The sequence below is a fragment of the Hylobates moloch genome, unplaced genomic scaffold, assembly GCF_009828535.3.
Source record: "Hylobates moloch isolate HMO894 unplaced genomic scaffold, HMol_V3 SCAFFOLD_20, whole genome shotgun sequence".
In the NCBI taxonomy this organism is placed as follows: Eukaryota; Metazoa; Chordata; class Mammalia; order Primates; family Hylobatidae; genus Hylobates; species Hylobates moloch.
In genome coordinates, this window is record NW_026652295.1 from 224,418 (window position 1) to 242,446 (window position 18,029).

The 18,029-nt window shown below is 49.7% G+C and overlaps 1 protein-coding gene across 3 annotated transcripts; it reads left to right on the plus strand.

The window, feature by feature from the left end:
- Window positions 1-1,126: 1,126 nt before the first annotated feature.
- Window positions 1,127-17,470, plus strand: IRF4 (interferon regulatory factor 4). Of its 3 annotated transcripts, none has more exons than XM_032140541.2 (9): window positions 1,127-1,184; window positions 2,484-2,754; window positions 4,133-4,319; window positions 5,167-5,255; window positions 5,918-6,062; window positions 7,641-7,748; window positions 10,224-10,577; window positions 13,802-13,914; window positions 16,245-17,470. In XM_032140541.2, exons 2-9 carry the CDS (start codon window positions 2,539-2,541, stop codon window positions 16,386-16,388), a joined length of 1,356 nt encoding a protein of 451 aa, XP_031996432.1. In that variant the 5' UTR covers window positions 1,127-1,184; window positions 2,484-2,538; the 3' UTR covers window positions 16,389-17,470. The 3 variants fall into 3 exon arrangements, with proteins under 3 accessions (XP_031996432.1, XP_031996433.1, XP_031996434.1); XM_032140542.2 differs by having other exon boundaries at window positions 5,921-6,062; XM_032140543.2 differs by lacking the exon at window positions 7,641-7,748 and having other exon boundaries at window positions 1,142-1,184.
- The last annotated feature ends 559 nt before the right edge of the window (window positions 17,471-18,029 follow it).

Genomic DNA, 18,029 nt, shown 5'->3' on the forward strand with positions numbered 1-18,029 from the left:
GGCCCATCTCGGCTCACTGCAACTTCAGCCTCCCGGGTTCAAGCGATTCTCGTGGCTAGTCCTCCCAAGTAGCTGGGACCACAGGCGCCCGCCACCACGCCCAGCTAATTTTTGTATTTTTAGTAGAGATGGGGTTTCACCGTGTTGACCAGGTTGGTCTCGAACTCCTGACCTCAGGCGATCCACCACCTCAGCCTCCCAAAGTGCTGGGATTACAGGCTTGAGCCACAGCGCCCACCTATTTTGGGCTTTTATACCCCACTAGTAAACTGCTTTCCTCCAGGTTGAGGTTAAAACGACATCATTTTAAGGTGAACTGAAGTCTGGAAGTGATTAAGCACTTGGACCTCTGGGGAATCCTCTCCCCGCCCCCATCTCTTTCATGCTAAGATAATTAAAACTTTGGGTCGGGGCATTGCCTGAGTCACTTCAATTCACCAGCCTAATAGATGCAAAAGGATGTAAGCATGTCAGCCACGCAGAGACAGTATTTGAATCAAGCTTAACTCCAGGGAGCTGGGCCATTTCCTATTTTCTTTTTAGTGAGTGCGATGTTCTCTAAACACCGCGGAGAGGCAGGGTTCTCGGCGATGGCCTTGCCAAGGGTGCTCCCGCAACCTCCACCTCCAGTTCTATTTGGACCATTCCTCCGTCTTCCGTTACACGCTCTGCAAAGTGAAGTCCCCTTCGCCCCGGATTCCCGCTACTACACGCCCCCCATTTCCCGCTCTGGCCACATCGCTGCAGTTTAGCTGTTGTTAGTGATTGACTGGCCTCCCGAGGTCCTGGCGCAAAGGCGAGATTCGCATTTCGCACCTCGCCCTTCGCGGGAAACGGCCCCAGTGACAGTCCCCGAGGCGGCGCGCGCCCGGCTGGAGGTGCGTTCCCCGGGCGCGGCGCGCGGAGGCTCGCCAAGGGCGCGGGAACCCAGCCCGGCCGCGGCAGCCCCCAGCCTTCACGCTGGCCCCGGGGCTCGCCCGCCCGGCCGGCCCCGGCTCTCGGCTTGCAAAGTCCCTCTCCCCAATCCAACCCCCGGCCCCCGCAGGCCTCGCCGCCCCGCCCCGCCCCGCCCCAGGCCCCGCCCCAGAGAGTTCTATAAAGTTCCTCTTTCCCACCTCGCACTCTCAGTTTCACCGCTTGATCTTGGGACCCACCGCTGCCCTCAGCTCCGAGTCCAGGGAGAGGTAAGGCCTGGAGTCGGGCAGGAGGAGGGCTGTGAGGCTGATACCAGACAGGACCGGGAGCGCGAACCAGAGGTTCGATCTCCAGGGCAGCGCAGGGTACCCCGGCTTCGGAGCGGGAAGGGAGCGCGCCGGGTCCTGGAGCTCCGACTCCCACCCCATCTGCGCTGAGCCGGGGGGCGCTGGTTTGGGCTCCAAGGCCCGCCTCCCAGAGCGCTGCCGGAGCCTCCCCGCCTGCCCTCCTCGCTCCTGCGACGGGGGTCGCCACAAGCTGGACGGGATGAGCTAACGGGACTGTCGGGGCCCCAGCAGTGGCTGAGGCGGGGCCGTCCAAGGCACACACGCAAGACGGCACAATTGCCCGCGAGAAACAGCCCCGGCCCTGTGGACCCCAATCCGAGGCTCCTTCCCCTGCTCTTCGTTCCTAAGGGGCCCAAACGCACGGCGGCCTCCAGCGCGGCGCTCACCCGCTAGCGCAGGGGAGGAGGAGCTCCACATTCGGGTCGCTCCGAGCCTTGCGTGCGGTGGCCTAGCCGGCCTGGCGCGGTCCCTGCCTCCCAGGCTCCGCAGCTGGCGTCGCCCTCTCCCGCGCCCTCCCCGCCTCCGCTCTCCCGGGCCTGCTCCGGGGTCGGGCGGACGCTCTGCGCGCGGAATCCCCCGCTGCTGGGCTGCAGCCCCCGCGTCTGCGCCACTTGTTGTTTGCGGAGCCCACTTAATGCTCGCCAGCTGGGCAGGGATAGGGGTCCTATTCGGGGCGAAGTGTCTGGATGCGAGCAGGGAAAGCGCAGGGCGGAGGAACCCAGTGCTGCGCCCCTGGAACGCCCGGCCGCAGGCGAGGTCCTCCGCGCGTGGAGGCCGCCAGGCGAGTGGAAACTGACAGAGTCGCGGGGAAGGGGCGAGAAACGGTTTGGGAGTGAGCGAAGAGAAGGGAGAGCTACAAGTGAGTGCGGACGGAGGGCCAGGAGGGGTGGCGGCTGGATGGGGAGAGTGTGCAAAACGAGCGGCGAGTGTCGGGAGCCTCTGGGCTGCGGGTGCGTTACAGGAGTGCAGAGGTAGAACAGGAGGGTAGGGGCCTTCGCGGGGGCCCAGCTCGGAAGGCGGACGACTGTGCCCGCCCAGGGGATGCGCCCGGGCCGGCCGCCAAGGTGCCTTCTTCCGGGGGCCTGGACGACCCCGACGCGGCACGCGCGCGCTTCGCAGCCTCAGAGACGCCAGGGCCTCGTGGTCACTGACACAGGGGATCGGGGCGGGGTGCCCGGAGTGCTGTGCCTCGTGGCTGAAGGGCAGCTCTTCTCCCCGCAGTGCAGAGCAGAGCGGGCGGAGGACCCCGGGCGCGGGCGCGGACGGCACGCGGGGCATGAACCTGGAGGGCAGCGGCCGAGGCGGAGAGTTCGGCATGAGCGCGGTGAGCTGCGGCAACGGGAAGCTGCGCCAGTGGCTGATCGACCAGATCGACAGCGGCAAGTACCCCGGGCTGGTGTGGGAGAACGAGGAGAAGAGCATCTTCCGCATCCCCTGGAAGCACGCGGGCAAGCAGGACTACAACCGCGAGGAGGACGCCGCGCTCTTCAAGGTCTCCGGCCTCGGAAGCCGGCGGGGGCGCGGCGGGGAGGGCCCAGCGATAGAGCCCGGGGTCCCCGGGGACCGCGCGGGGCGGACGGGCGGGCGGCGGAAGCGTCAGGTGGCGCCGCCGGAGCCACAGGGGGAGCAGCGGAGGCCTCAGCTCCTGGGGGGCCTGCGGGGAGCCGGGTGCAGGGAGACCCCTGGAGGCTCGGCGCGGCCCGGGGAAGGGCGGCCAAAGGCTTGAGGGGTTTCGGTTGTTGGTCTGTGCGTTCTCGTTTCCACGCGAGCCTCCCGCCCTCCCTCCGGATTCCTGGCTGCCTCCTCCGTCCGTGGGTCTCTCTGTCGGTGCGTCCGCGCCTGTGCCGGCTTCTGTCTTCGTCTCTCTCCCCGCGTCTGTCTCTGTTTCTCTTTCGCTGCTTTTCTCTCTGAGTCTCTCTCTGCTTGTTTTTCCCGAGGTCAGCCTCTCTCCTCTCCGGCTGGCTCTCTTCGGGTAGTCCCACCTCTGTGTCTTTCTCTTCTTTCCCCCATCGCTCTGGAACTCAGGGCCTCTGTCTGGATCTGTCTGCCTTATCCTTTGCGCGAGTGCACACACGTGTGTCCCTGTGGCGATTGTTCTCCCCTAAGGCAGTTTGCCCAGAGAACTACGCGTCTGGGCCCAGCCCCCACCTGTGGGCAGAGAGGGGAAGGGGACTTCCTCCGGGAATTTGGTCTGAATTTGCTGAGTGCCTCAGCTGTGCGGCCATCCAGATGTCTCCTGTGGGTGGCAGCTCACACCGCAGCTGTCCTTAGTCCTAGGCTAGCCCACCTCAGACACTGGGTGGGTAGAGCCCCCTCAAGGAACCGCCGCATCTCACTCTACCTTTTATAAATACCCAGAAAATGTGTCTTCAACTCGACGGTGATAGGGTCCAGGATGGAAAATCATTTTCCTAGAGGATAGCTGGGGTCTTTCAGTTTACATTTTGAGCAACGGTGTAAATCTGAAGGACCTATGTACTATTCTTTCTTTTAAAAATACAATTGCAAGATTCCTTATAAAATATCTGTATTTTGGGTTTAGCGTGGTGGCTCACACCTGTTATCCCAGAGCTTTGGGAAGATGAGGTGGAAGGGTGCCAGTGCAACATAGTGAGACCCTGCCTCTGCAAAAAATAATCATAAAAAAAATTAGCCAGGCATGGTGGTGAACACCTGTAGGCCCAGGGCCCAGCTACTCTAGAGGCTGAGATAGGAGGACCCTAGAACTCAGGAGTTCGATGCTGCAGTGAGCTATCACCATGCCACTGTACTCTAGCCTGGGCAACAGAGCAGGACTCTGATTCCAAAAAGAAAGCTAATAAACCGGACCTGTATTTTGACTTTTCATTCTCCTCATTCTTTCCCACCAGGCTTGGGCACTGTTTAAAGGAAAGTTCCGAGAAGGCATCGACAAGCCAGACCCCCCTACCTGGAAGACACGTTTGCGATGTGCTCTGAACAAGAGCAATGACTTTGAGGAACTGGTCGAGCGGAGCCAGCTGGACATCTCAGACCCGTACAAAGTGTACAGGATTGTTCCTGAGGGAGCCAAGAAAGGTAGGGGCTTTCCTGAATTCGGGTCACCTAACAGAGGCAGCCAGATCCTTGAGGCACCTTAACTTCATTCTGAGCATCACTGTCTGGCTTTCTTTTGTATTGCCTGCCTGCCTGCCTTCTGCCTCACGGTGAAGCCCAGCCTCCTTGCCTGAGTTAATGTGGGTCACAAGTTGAAATTCCTGTGGTGTTTAGCATAGGAGAATTAATCACACTGTATGCCTCAACGTATGTGGGGGTGTGTGTGCATTGAATGTGTGTTTTCCAGTTAGTCTTTCAAAAAGAAAAAGAAAAGAAAAAAGAAACCTGGATAACTTGTTAAAATTTACTTGTCTAATAGTCTTTAGTGAGTAACTATTTTGCAGAAGAGGAGTAATGAGAGGAATATCTCATTACTATGCATGGTAATAAAACTGTCAACTTTTAAAGTGTAACATGGTCAGCTGAGGTGTTTATTAAAAGTCAGGTTCCTGGACCCCTCTTTTCAAGATTCTGACCAGTGTGTCTGGAAGAGAGCTCAGGAATCTGCATCTCGAACAAATCCTTCAGGTGACCTCACTTGGGAAACATCTGGCTGGCGGGGTTCTTTATGTCACAAGGCACATTCGCATGCTATCTGTCATGTATTTCTCTACTTGTCCTATACAACTCAGACCTTGTAAAAAAAAAATCAGTTTAGTAGCATGAACAAATAACTTCCCAAGGGAGTTGCTGAAAAATACCTTATTTGTCAACACCGTGTTATGCATTCTAAGAACTAAATGCTCAGGTATTTTTACAAGATTTGACGTTTAGTTAGGTCAGTTCCTGTTTTTACTTTGTGCCATTTCCCTTTTCCCCAAACACGTAGGAGCCAAGCAGCTCACCCTGGAGGACCCGCAGATGTCCATGAGCCACCCCTACACCATGACAACGCCTTACCCCTCGCTCCCAGCCCAGGTATGGTGGGGGCACTGGGCTCCCTGAGGGCAAGGCTGTGTGGGCCAGCTGCCCACATGGCCAGAGAACCACAGCAGCCTAGACAGCAGGACTTGCCCTTTGCTATGGCTGGCCCAACAGCCCAGAAAAACCCCAGGTCACTGAACGAACGTCTCACTCTCCACATGGTGCTGCCGTTGGTGTGGGTTTTAAGCAGGGGAGGGTCGGGCGTGTCCGCCTGTTGGAATATGCGTCTCAGGTCTTCTGGGGAACAGATGGCTTTGTGGGAGTGGAAGATTTTGGAAGTAGTGCCTTATCATGTGAAACCACAGGGCAGCTGATCTCTTCAGGCTTTCTTGATGTGAATGACAGCTTTGTTTCATCCACTTTGGTGGGTAAAAGAAGGCAAATTCCCCTGTGGTACTTTTGGTGCCAGGTTTAGCCATATGACGAAGCTTTACGTAAAACAGTACAAGTATCTCCATTGTCCATTATGATCCTCCGTGGGTGTTTCCACTTAGTGTGATGAACGATTCACTCCAGTCTTTTCAGATGATGAAATGCTTCGGCTGTCAGTCTAATAAGGGATTCCTTGAGGGGTTTGGAGGCTATAAAAGCACCCCCCGTCTCAATGCCAGTGCTTCTTAGTGCTTCTCATCTCAGCCTCTCCTGCACTCCTTTAGCAGGTTCACAACTACATGATGCCACCCCTCGACCGAAGCTGGAGGGACTATGTCCCGGATCAGCCACACCCGGAAATCCCGTACCAATGTCCCGTAACGTTTGGACCCCGCGGCCACCACTGGCAAGGCCCAGCTTGTGAAAATGGTAAGGAGGATACCAGGGCAGGAAACAGAAGAGCTAATTGCTAATTTGGCCATGGGCCACGGTGAATCCTGGTCTGTCCTGGGCAGCACCAAAGCTCTTTCCCCTTCTTAGAGGCTGCGTGTGCATCTCAGGGGACAGGAGGGTTTTCTCACTCCTGTGGGATGGTGGCATCCCACAGCCAAGTTTACTCTCAGGATCCATGCTAGGCACTGCCCTTCATGGGATCTTATTTAAACACCACAGAGATCACTCCAGGCAGTGGAAAACAGCCCCCACTTTTTATATAGAGAGGAGATTGTGGAAGCTCATAAATAATAAGTAGGGATGCTGGGAGATTATTGAGCTGGTATATTTCTCTCGAATAGTGGTGTGTTCATTGTTGCTATTGTTGGTATTAGAGGAGAGGTGATACTAAAAAAGGAATGGAAAAATACCAAGGCAAACACATAAAACGTCTCTACAGGTGCCTACCTACCATTGGGTCCCAGAGAGACTTACTGATTCTGGATTAGATGTGGTCCCCTGCCCTCAGGATTTCCCCACACATCAAAATGAGCTCCCTCAGCAGAAGCTCTCATTAGCTGGGTGCAGGGAGAATCTAGCAATGCAGTAACTCAGGCCTTCAGGACTTTTGAGTTAGTTACTTAAATAGAAGTCCTGAGACAGGTCAACACACTGAACCCTTTGGATGTTTTAGGAATATTTGTTCCTTTGCAATTTGGCCTTTTTTTCCCCAGTCACGTTCAGGTTATCCTTGGTGCAGGTAGTGAAGAGGTGAACCGCTCTTTAATGTTTGTACTGAGTGGCATGTTCACAGAAAAGCTCAGAATTCAGTTGCATTGGGTTTTCAAGAGGGATTTGCAGCAAGGGCTGGTTTCCAGTGTGGTAGTGGAGGAATCGGCTAACATAAAAGTAGTTCCTGAAATTCAGACTTGTGTTCAGTGCTCTGGCTCTATGGAATTAGTAACCATGGGAAAGAGGCGATGCTTGGATCTACGTAAAGTGATGGAGTAGGTAGAGACCTGTCTTGAAGCATCGGTAACAGTAAATGAAGCAGCAGCAAGATCAGGTGTTCTGTGCCACGTTCTTTTTCCATTCATGTTTCATACAACATTGTCTTCAGGAACGTGGTCCAGTCTTCTCCCAACCACAAGAGACAAGCAAAATAAAAATGGACTAAACAATTTGTTAGTTTTTAACTGGGCTCTTTGGCACAGACTCAAGTAGACCTGAACTCTCAGCTCTGTTGTGAACCCGCTTTGTGAACAAGGACAAATCATGTCATCTGTCTCTGAGCCTCAGTCTCCCTGTTGGTCAGTTACAGAGAGAGCGCTCCAAGTTTCCTTCCAGAGCTGCGCACTGGCTCGTTTCTCCATCAGCTTTGGTTTTCCAGTGGGTCTCCAGCTCATCTTTGCCTCACAAGAGTGTGCCCTGCTAGTCGCTGGTGCTGGGAGTGGGTGGGAAGGTGATTGGGCGCCAGCCCCTTCCTTCCCAGACTTCACACACACACCCCAGGAAGCCCCGCAGTGCGTCGGACTCTCTGTCTAGACATCATCTGATTTTTATTTGCAAATGCAGGTTGCCAGGTGACAGGAACCTTTTATGCTTGTGCCCCACCTGAGTCCCAGGCTCCCGGAATCCCCACAGAGCCAAGCATAAGGTCTGCCGAAGCCTTGGCGCTCTCAGGTGAGTGCAGGGTTTGGTTCTGGAGGCACCGCAGGAGGCCAGCCTCTGCTGCCAGCTCTGTCATCTTTGGGCAGATTCGATGGGACTCTAGACACTTGCTTTGCTCCCCCTGGGGTCTGGAGTAGATGTAGACGCATCCTGTGTGTGAGGTGACCAGAGTGATTTAGGAGCACCATTAGAAAACCTGGCATCACTGCTTGTGGTTCTGCTGACAGTTTCAGCCACTGGCTGGAATGGAGTCATTTTGGCTTCTTCACTGGCACCTCTCCAAATTTCTAGGAATGTGCCTTTACCTTTACCAAGGGCCCCTCTTCAGCCAACATTCTCACAATGTGGAATAATTGCTGGTAAGTGTAGAAGGGCTTCTCATTTTGAGAAGCTGATCATCCTTCCAGGTTGAGCCACAAATAAGTCCTCCTCCTCTGCCCGCTGGGGACATTAGTTCTGGTCCCTCATCTTTAAAACATTGATGTGCCTAAAAGTAATACACATTTTGGTCTTCCTCTGAACTTTAATATAGCTTGCAAACAAATATGGATTCAATCTGATTTTTAAAGTTTTATTTCTAAAAAAAAAAAAAAAAATCCCTGCACCGTGGAGATCTTACCTACTATAAAGAAGGCACCTCTAGGCTTGCCAAGCGTACGTGCTATATGTATATTTATCTTTTAGATAATATTTTGGATTGTTTTTAAATGGGATTTGTTTTTATATTAAAACCAAATAGCTTAAGGTTTGGAATTCTCATCTTGCCCTCTGGCACCTTTAAAAATCAGTGATGAAAAATACTAACTAAATTCTGAAGGTTTCAGGGAGGCGAGAGTTGTGGCACTTTTGCTGCTCAGAGGGGAGCTGGAGTTGGACCTGCCAGCTCTTTCTGGTTGCGAATGAGGCTTGCACCTTTTTTCTGAGATGCTCTTGAGTAACTGAGGATGCCCTTTGGGAGGAGGTGCTTCTGAGCAGGAAGGCTTGTGTTTGTTTTCAGAAACTTTCAAACCCTTGTCTTGAACACCTAAGACTTGTGTGGGTGCCTAAAGAGTAGGAAATAAACAGCTATTTATATCTCGGCAACCTCGTGATTTCTGATGACATTAAATGAAATGAAACCTGCCCCGAGAATCACCTCGAATGGCCAACACCCACTCTCTTTGGGGCGCACTGTCTGACTCGCTTTCAGTGTGTTGAAGCAGAGAATTGAGGCAGTGATGTGGGTTAAGTCTCAAAACCTGCTATTAAGGAATAAGATAGTTTTGTGGGTTTCTTTTTTTGGTATGCATGATACAGATTAATTATCAGCCATGAGTGCATTTATTAGATAACTGTGATTCCCATTGATTTTGGGGTTCCATGCAGTCACCAGTGGCAGCTGCCTCCTGTCTGTGCCACTCCCCTGCAGTCGGGCTGAGGAGCTTGTGCAAACCTAGCCTGGTTCTTTCGACTCATGGGTGATATTTTAAAGAGGTTTCAGAAATCAACAAAACGTTTGTAAATGGATTCATGTGGTTTAAAGTTTCAGAGAGCACAGTTTTAGAGTTCTTTTCCAACTTAAACACAAAGCCCAGTGGGAAATTCAGCAGACTTTACATGAACTTTTAGAGTACTTTTCTCATTAATTTCTTTCTTTTCACAAGAATTAATTTTGTGATAAAAACGCCACATATCCAGTGTGGAAAACTAATTTAAAAATCAGAAAAACAAAAATGGAAAATAAAAACATCACATTCTACCACCCAGAAATCATTAACACCTCAGTGCTAACCCTTTAATGTGTATATGTGTGTGTGTTTATATATAAATTATATAGACATAAATAATTAAGCACCTAGTTATATACATAATTTATATATATGTACACACACATACACACTTGTGCTTTTTACCTAAACGATGTCATGTTATTATTTTGGGGACCTTTCAGGTATGTGGACCGACTTGCTTCTCTCTGAAACACCTTTATATTTTTTGCTAGTAGAAATTAAACTTAGGGTTCATTTCCTCCAAAGTAAAAATTGATTTGCTTAAAGATGAATTTTCGTTCAGTGACACATGACTTAAATGACATCACCACTATCATCATCATCATTCACAAATAAGACTTAGTAAGTTCTTAATAGTGATGCTCTATAATAAGAATTCAACTTACATTTCCAGAAAATTAATGAAAGATACACTCGTCCCTTAAAAAAAGAGTCAGTGGCCACATACATTTGTAATACACTGGTTTAGACAAATTAAATGGGTTTCTTTCCACGGGACTCCTCTAAGTGTTGACCCAGCTCATGCTGCCTGTGGATCTCTGGAGGAGACAAGGGCACGCGGCGTTTCCCAGGCCTCCTTGATGCGGGAACCTTTTGTTCCCCCACGGAGCATGTGGGACACTAGAGTTCCACCACAGGTGCTTGGCTCTGTGGAGTCGCTGGCCTCGAGGTGGTGTTCTTGGCCCCCAGCACTGACTCCGGAGCTTTGTGTTTGCAGACTGCCGGCTGCACATCTGCCTGTACTACCGGGAAATCCTCGTGAAGGAGCTGACCACGTCCAGCCCCGAGGGCTGCCGGATCGCCCATGGACATACCTATGAGGCCAGCAACCTGGACCAGGTCCTGTTCCCCTACCCAGAGGACAATGGCCAGAGGAAGAACATTGAGAAGCTGCTGAGCCACCTGGAGAGGGGCGTGGTCCTCTGGATGGCCCCCGACGGGCTCTATGCAAAAAGACTGTGCCAGAGCAGAATCTACTGGGATGGGCCCCTGGCGCTGTGCAGCGACCGACCCAACAAACTGGAGAGAGACCAGACCTGCAAGCTCTTTGACACACAGCAGTTTTTGTCAGGTAAGGCGCCTCATTATCTCTTAGAATGGAGGTGGCGATGGCCCGCCTGCCACAGGGGTCAGAAATGACAGGGCCCCTCCCACCCCAGGCTGCGGCCTTCCTCCTGTTGACTCCGGTGCCCACCGGTGCTTGGGGCTTGACGCCGGTGGAGAGCTTCTGTCTGGCTCTGTTGTGGGCAGAGAGTCCGGATCAGATGGTCCAGGTGGACTGTGGCTCAGGCTGTACTCTTGCAATTCTGGTTTTCAACAGTCACCTCTTAACACAGTTCCATTTTATTGCACTATGATCTCAACAAACTCATCTGCTAATGTGGCGGCTCTTTTCAGGTTCCCAGAGAAATCATAAAGGTTAGAAGCATATTGTTAACATTCTGGTTGTGGGATGTGTCACCCTCATGCAGATGCTGCCCCACGAGTGAGACGGAGGGTGGGGTGGACTGGACTGGTTTTGCACAGGAGAAGCTGTAGGGCAGTGCTATGAGTTGGCTCTGTGATATGAACATTTCTAAGCGTATTTTTCAGAACCAGTGAGTTTTGTTTTTCTACCTTGGATTTCATGACAATTCAGTGAACCTCTGGCTGGCTTCTATGAAGCCCCTCGCCCTGTCATGCTGGGCTTCCTCCCAGGTTTTGTGGGGCTGTCCAGGTGGAGGGAGCCTCCCGTGTGTGAGGGAGCTGCTGTACCCGCCACCCCACCGCCAACTCTTCCTGCCTTTTCCCAGCCCTGGGCCTTCCTGAGCCCCTTCAGAAATTCCTGTGTCTTTGATTTTTCATGTGCCTCCCCTTTTCTTGACTGTGCTTCTTCATTCAACTTATTTAAAATAAAAATATGACACATCTGTGTGCTCTGGCGCTGTTGACATGTGCACATACTTCTGGGTGTAAGTGGCCCAAGTTTTTGTAAGCTCATCCAGATTTTCTTTTGGCGCCCAAAGCAAATATGTCCCCAGATAACTAAGCTTCAGACCAGGTGTGGTGGCCCGTGCCTGTAATCCCAGCACTTTAGGAGGCTGAGGCGGGCAGATCACTTGAGGCCAGGAGTTCAAGACCAGCCTGGCCAACATGGCAAAACCCCGTCTCTAATAAAGATACAAAAATTAGCTGGGTGTGGTGGTGGGCGCCTGTAGTCCTAGCTACTCAGGAGGCTGAGGCACAAGAATCACTTGAACCTGTGGAAGGCAGAGGTTGCAGTGAGCTGAGATCGCACCACGGTGCTCCAGTTTCCAGGACAGAGCGAGACTCCATTCCCCCCTCCCCCCACAAAAAAATAACTAAGCTCTCACAGAGGCTGACAATAGGAAGAGGGAGAACTGTGCTGGTTCCCCGAGGCGGCGGCAAGTGAGGAAGTCACCTGGGGCTGGACACCTCTCATTCTAAGGGCAGAACCATCCCCAAGCCCCAGCCAGGGCGGTGCCATCCTTCTTGGGGTTGGACATGGTGTTCATGGGGGGCCAAGGAAATTGAAGGGCAACTGGGAGGACCCCCCTGTCAGCATCTCCTGTGTCTGCCGTGGGGTCTGGAAGAGCTCACATGGGCCAGGAAGGCTAAGGCCCCGTGGGCCTGGATTTCTGAAGGCTCTGGACCTCGGTGCCAGTGGATTCAGAAGATGCCACAAGGTGAGGGCTTTCTAACGAAAGTGTCACAAGGAACTGGCACTGGCTTCTCTGAGTGCCTCTTCCTGGACGTTTTTAGGGAGGTAGAGCCCCCGTGGTGACTAAGCTGGAAGGTGCACTTTGAGTCACAGGTGCACTGCGTGAGAGACGGCCCAGGCAGGGGGTGGACGCCTGTGAGTGTCCTGGGCTGTGGACTTGCATGCCTAGAACTTACTATTAATCTGTGAGCAAGAGCTGGTCTCGGCTTTCATTCCTTCCTCTGTAACCAAGGGCTGTGCTCTCTGCCCACTGCAGCCGGTCACCTCAGAGTGTTCACTGAGATTCAAGGAGGACGCTGTGAACGTAAAAACTGCCGCTGTGCCGACCAGCTTCTGCATAATTAAGGATTCCCACCAAACACTCTCATGTTATCTAGGGTTGGAGGCATGCTTTTTCAGAGAATTGTGCCAGCTCGCCATTCTGATTAGCCTGTGTAGGTGTAGTCTCAGATCACGGCAGCGTGAATGTGTTTTACACATTCTGACTAAGTCATTTGGGTTTGATTTGAATTCTGGAAAAAAAAAAAAGCAGGAAGTCAAATAGTCCTGTAAGTTAGCTAGAAACTTCTGTTCAGTTGAAGAGAACAGTGGAGATCTCTGATATCTTCCTATTCAGGTCTGCACAGCACTAGGGACAGCCCCTGGGGCCCGGCCCAAGGGTGTGTATCTGATAAGGACGCATCTGTTCTGCAGAAGCTTTAGCGGCTCCTGTGTCAACTCGTTTCTTTTGCGGGCATGACATTTTATTGTAGCTACAGGCAGAAGATTTGTCTTGGGTACAGGGGAGGGGGCATGGGCTAAAGTCAGGGGATGGGCGCTCGTCTTTCCAACAACGTTCCAGTCCATTTCGTGTCTTTTGGGTAGCTGTGGTGGCTTCAGGATGCATATGTGTACATCCACAAGCGGGAGGCCAGGGGGGCTGCCCCACTCCCCTTCTCAAGTCAAGTTACTGTTCTGTCCTGAAGACAGGCGAGAAGTCTGCTCAGAGTCACGCAGTTCAGGCACAGTGACAGTGGGACTCAGCTGCTGACGGCTGGTGCTCGTCAGCACCTTGACGTTACATATTTTCTGTGGTGCCTGAGTTACGTGGATGTCCACAGTAGCACAGATACTGGGTTATGTGGGCTCTGTAGTGAGGGGATGAGGCTTTAAAATGATCCTGGGATGTCAAAACATTCTGATTTTTTAAATGAAAACTTGTCCATGGCATAAATTAGTCTTTTGCCATTGCGTGACTACGTTTCTTGTTCTTTATCTCCCAACTTCACTGCGGTCTACTACCTTTTGAATCTCCGTGGGTCCAATGCTGCAAAGCAGTGTTCTTTAGCTGTTGACTAGTTCCTCTTGAAGAATCGAGGGAGACCGAGGGCCCTGGGGGAAAAGCACACAGAGGAATGCATACATGCTATTTTGTCTCTGAGATGTTCACATCAAGAGCCCTACTCAGGGAAGTAAAGAGTGCTCATTCCTCTTGCAGTGTTCAGAGTCACAGTAAGCTCTTGCTTCCTGTTTAACCTGGTGTGTTCGGTGATGAGGGTTTCTGAATATGGTCTTTTTCTTGTGGGCTTCTGCAGAGCTGCAAGCGTTTGCTCACCACGGCCGCTCCCTGCCAAGATTCCAGGTGACTCTGTGCTTTGGAGAGGAGTTTCCAGACCCTCAGAGGCAAAGAAAGCTCATCACAGCTCACGTGAGTCCTCAGTTACGCTCCTACCATAGTGGCTTCCTGTTCTTTGTAAAGGCCAGAGTTTCATTTAGAAAAGTCCCAAATGAAAAGTAAATGTCAAATGACCTGGAAAAATAAGCATAACCCTTAAACTAGTGAGGGAGGAAGCATGGTCCAAAGAGCAGCACAGTCTGAGGACCCACGTGCTCCTCCCAGACTTGAGATCTGCTCATCAAAGAACCAGGGAGGACAGCCTCAAAGGAGGGTGCCTCTTTCCCCATCTTTTTTAGGAAAGTTGTCATATTTCCATTTTATAGGGATGGAAAAAGATTGATGGTAAAAGCTGCCCTTTAAAATTCTCCATGTTAAGATTGCTTTAAGAATGCTGTCTAGCTAGTGGATCTTCATTCAGTGGAAAAGCTTTTCCCAAATGGGAAACTATCCATTCCCTGGAGGCATTTTGTAGGTCTCTGCAGATGTGTCCTAGCACCTCTTTTATTTCTGGAATTTTAGAAATTATTTAATTATTGGGCATATGATATTTGAAAGAGGCTAAATCTTTCAAGGAATTCAAGTAAATCAGACCCTCTTGTAATGTTCTCTAGCATAGTTCAAGATGGGTTCAACTGTGGCAAGTAACGCTAAAGGGTTAGAGTTAGGAATAGGGTTAGGATTAGGGTTAGAGTTTTCTTTTTTATGAGAAAAGGTTTCTATAGACAACATGAAGCATTAATTTGCCATGGAAAACAGAATCTTGAACCCTTAAGACTTTTGAATTTGAAAACTTCACATTGCTACATACTTGCAAGCATTATTAATGGGCTTTGCATGCTGAGCAATACCAGGTAAAAGTTACACCCCCTAACATCAAAGTTCCCATCATATTCTAGCTCTGATGCTATTTCTCATTGAGAACTGAAATGAAACATGGTTTAATCTTGAACATACAACCCCCCTTCTTGATTTTAAAAATAAAGACCAACCAACCAACCAGTATATAATCCCATAGACTCAGGAGTTTTCTCATGAGTTCTCTCCAGTGATTGATTTAATAATTGATATGATTGTTGAAATAATAACTGATACGTTGTTAACAACAGGAATTGCTAAATGACTAAATAAACTTGGCATTGATAAGCAGCATTTAAGAAGTTGATGATCGGCCGGGCGCAGTGGCTCCCGCTTGTAATCCCAGCACTTTGGGAGGCCGAGGTGGGCAGATCACATGGTCAGGAGTTCGAGACCAGCCTGACCAACATGGTGAAACCCCCTCTCTACTAAAAATACAAAAATTAGCCGGGCGTGGTGGTGCACACCTGTAATCCCAGCTACTCGGGAGGCTGAAGCAAGGGAGTCACTTGAACCCAGGAGTCAGAGCTTGCAGTGAGCTGAGATTGCACCACTGCACTCCAGCCTGGGTGACAGAGTGAGACTCTGTCTCAAAAAAAAAAAAAAAAAAAAAAAAAGAAGTTGATGATCATTTTGATGCTCAGCTATCACATCAATCCAGTTTTAAGGGTGACGTGGATGATGCAAGTCACTGTCCTCTAAGTCAGGGAAAGATGAATCCCCAGATGGATCCCCAGATGTGGTCCATAAAATGAATAAACACATGTGTATACCTATGAGTTCCACTTTTTAAAATCATTAATGTAATTCATTTCAGGTACTTAGGAGTTTTGCTTAAGTCGTTATATATAAAATATAGACTCTAATATCATGACTGATGGAGAGCATTCAGCTTGCCTTAGATGCTGTAAATTCAGGAAAGCTGAACATTAAGGCGTTTTTGTGTTTTGGTGAGTGTGATCCACGCTAATAACCAGACGGGATAAATTTGAGGCCAGTTGACTTCTCTTTTTCCACAATAGTAGTTTTGTTGTTGTTTAACTTTGCTTTTTATTTCTTTGACCTCTGGTTTAGAACGATACAGATTACCTAGAAATCAGATCATTCAGGATGAGCTCCTTGTCTCTTTCGAACTGCAGTTGTGGAAAAACAAAATCATTGGCCTAAATTACCCTGCAGATTACCTCAGACTTCCTTTTAATTTGATCACTTTACTTGATTTGATTCAGTTTTAGTTAAATGTACATTTTAAGTGGCAGTTGATTTGAAAGTAACATCTTTAACCCAGAATTAAGTCGCTTTGGCTGTTTTCTTACATGTTGATCTATGGAAGGACTAACCAAAAAATTGCTTTTTTAGATGGCTCCAAATATGAAATGTTTTGATGTGTTCTAAGATGTAACTCTGGGCTTTACGTTACTGTCTCCTTAGAATCTGGGCGCTATTTAATAGTGAGCCAGTTGCAGGATATCTCAGTAATGTCTTTTTAAAATCTCTTATTAAAGGTAGAACCTCTGCTAGCCAGACAACTATATTATTTTGCTCAGCAAAACAGTGGACATTTCCTGAGGGGCTACGATTTAGCAGAACACATCAGCAATCCAGAAGATTACCACAGATCTATCCGCCATTCCTCCATTCAAGAATGAAAAATGTCAAGATGAGTGGTTTTCTTTTTCCTTTTTTTTTTTTTTTTTTTTTTTGATACGGGGTCTTGTTCTGTCTCCCAGGCTGGAGTGCAGTGACACAATCTCAGCTCACTGTGACCTCCGCCTCCCGGGTTCAAGAGACTCTCCTGCCTCAGCCTCCCTGGTAGCTGGGATTACAGGTGTGAGCCACTGCACCCACCCAAGACAAATGGTTTTCCTTGTAAATATTTGACTTTAGTGAAAGCATCCAGTTGACTACCCTCTTACTGTTTTGAGGAACGAAGAAGTGGAGATTTCAGTTCAGCAGTTGAGGAGAATTGCGGCGAGACAAGCATGGAAAATCAGTGACATCTGATTGGCAGATGAGCTTATTTCAAAAGGAAGGGTAGCTTTGCATTTCCTGTCTTCTATAGACTGCCATCATTGATGATCACTGTGAAAATTGACCAAGTGATGTGTTTACATTTACTGAAATGCACTCTTTAATTTGTTGTAGATTATGTCTTGCTGGAAGACAGAGAAAACTTGCCTTTCAGTATTGACACTGACTAGAGTGTTGACTGCTCGTAGGTATGTCTGTGCCATTTCTCAGGGAAGTAAGATGTAAATTGAAGAAGCCTCGCACATAAAAGAAATGTATTAATGTATGTAGGAGCTGCAGTGCTTGTGGAAGACACTTGCTGAGTGAAGGAAATGGAATCTTTGACTGAAGCCGTGCCTGTAGCCTTGGGGAGGCCCATCCATCACCTGCCCGCCGTCTCCTGGTGTGGGCCCCTCTGCCCTGCCGTCCTTCCCATTGGCTTCCTCTCCTTGGCCTTCCCTGGAAGCTAGTTAGTAAACTTCCTATTTTCTTGAGCCAAAAAACATGAGAGCTACTCTTGGATGGGACATTTTTGTCTATTCTACAATCTAGTAATGTCTAAGCAATGGTTAATTCTTTTTTCTGTGTCTTTTTGACCCTCATTCTTTAGAAATGCTAAAATTCTTCGCATACAGAAGAAGAAATTAAGGAACATAAATCTTAATACTTGAACCGTTGCCCTTCTGTTCAAGTACTTACCTATCCGTTCCCTTCCTCTGTGCCACGCTCCTCTGTTTGTTTGGCTGTCCAGTGATCAGCCATGGTGACACTAAAGGAGGAGGAGCCGGGGACTCCCAGGCTGGAGAGCATTGCCAGGACCCACCACTGGAAGCAGGATGGAGCTGACTCCGGAACTGCACACCCAGTGGGCTGTTTCTGCTTATTTCTTCTGTTCTGTGCTTCCTTGTGCCAATTATAGTTTGACGGGGCCTTAAAATTACTTGGCTTTTTCCAAATGCATCTATTTATAGAATCCCAAAGACCTCCACTTGCTTAAGTAAACCTGATCACTTACAATTTTGTGGTTTTGAGAAAGTACAGCAGTAGACTGGGGCGTCACCTCCAGGGCATTTCTCATACTACAGGATATTTACTGTTACTCCCAGGATCAGCAGAAGATTGTGTAGCTCTCAAATGTGTGCTCCTGCTTTTCCAGTGGATATTTTAAATTCATTCAACAAGCACCTAGTAAGCGCCTGCTGTATCCCTACAGCAGCCTTTATCAAGCTTAGTGAGCAGTGAGCACTGAAACATCATTTTTCAATGTTTAAAAAGTTTCT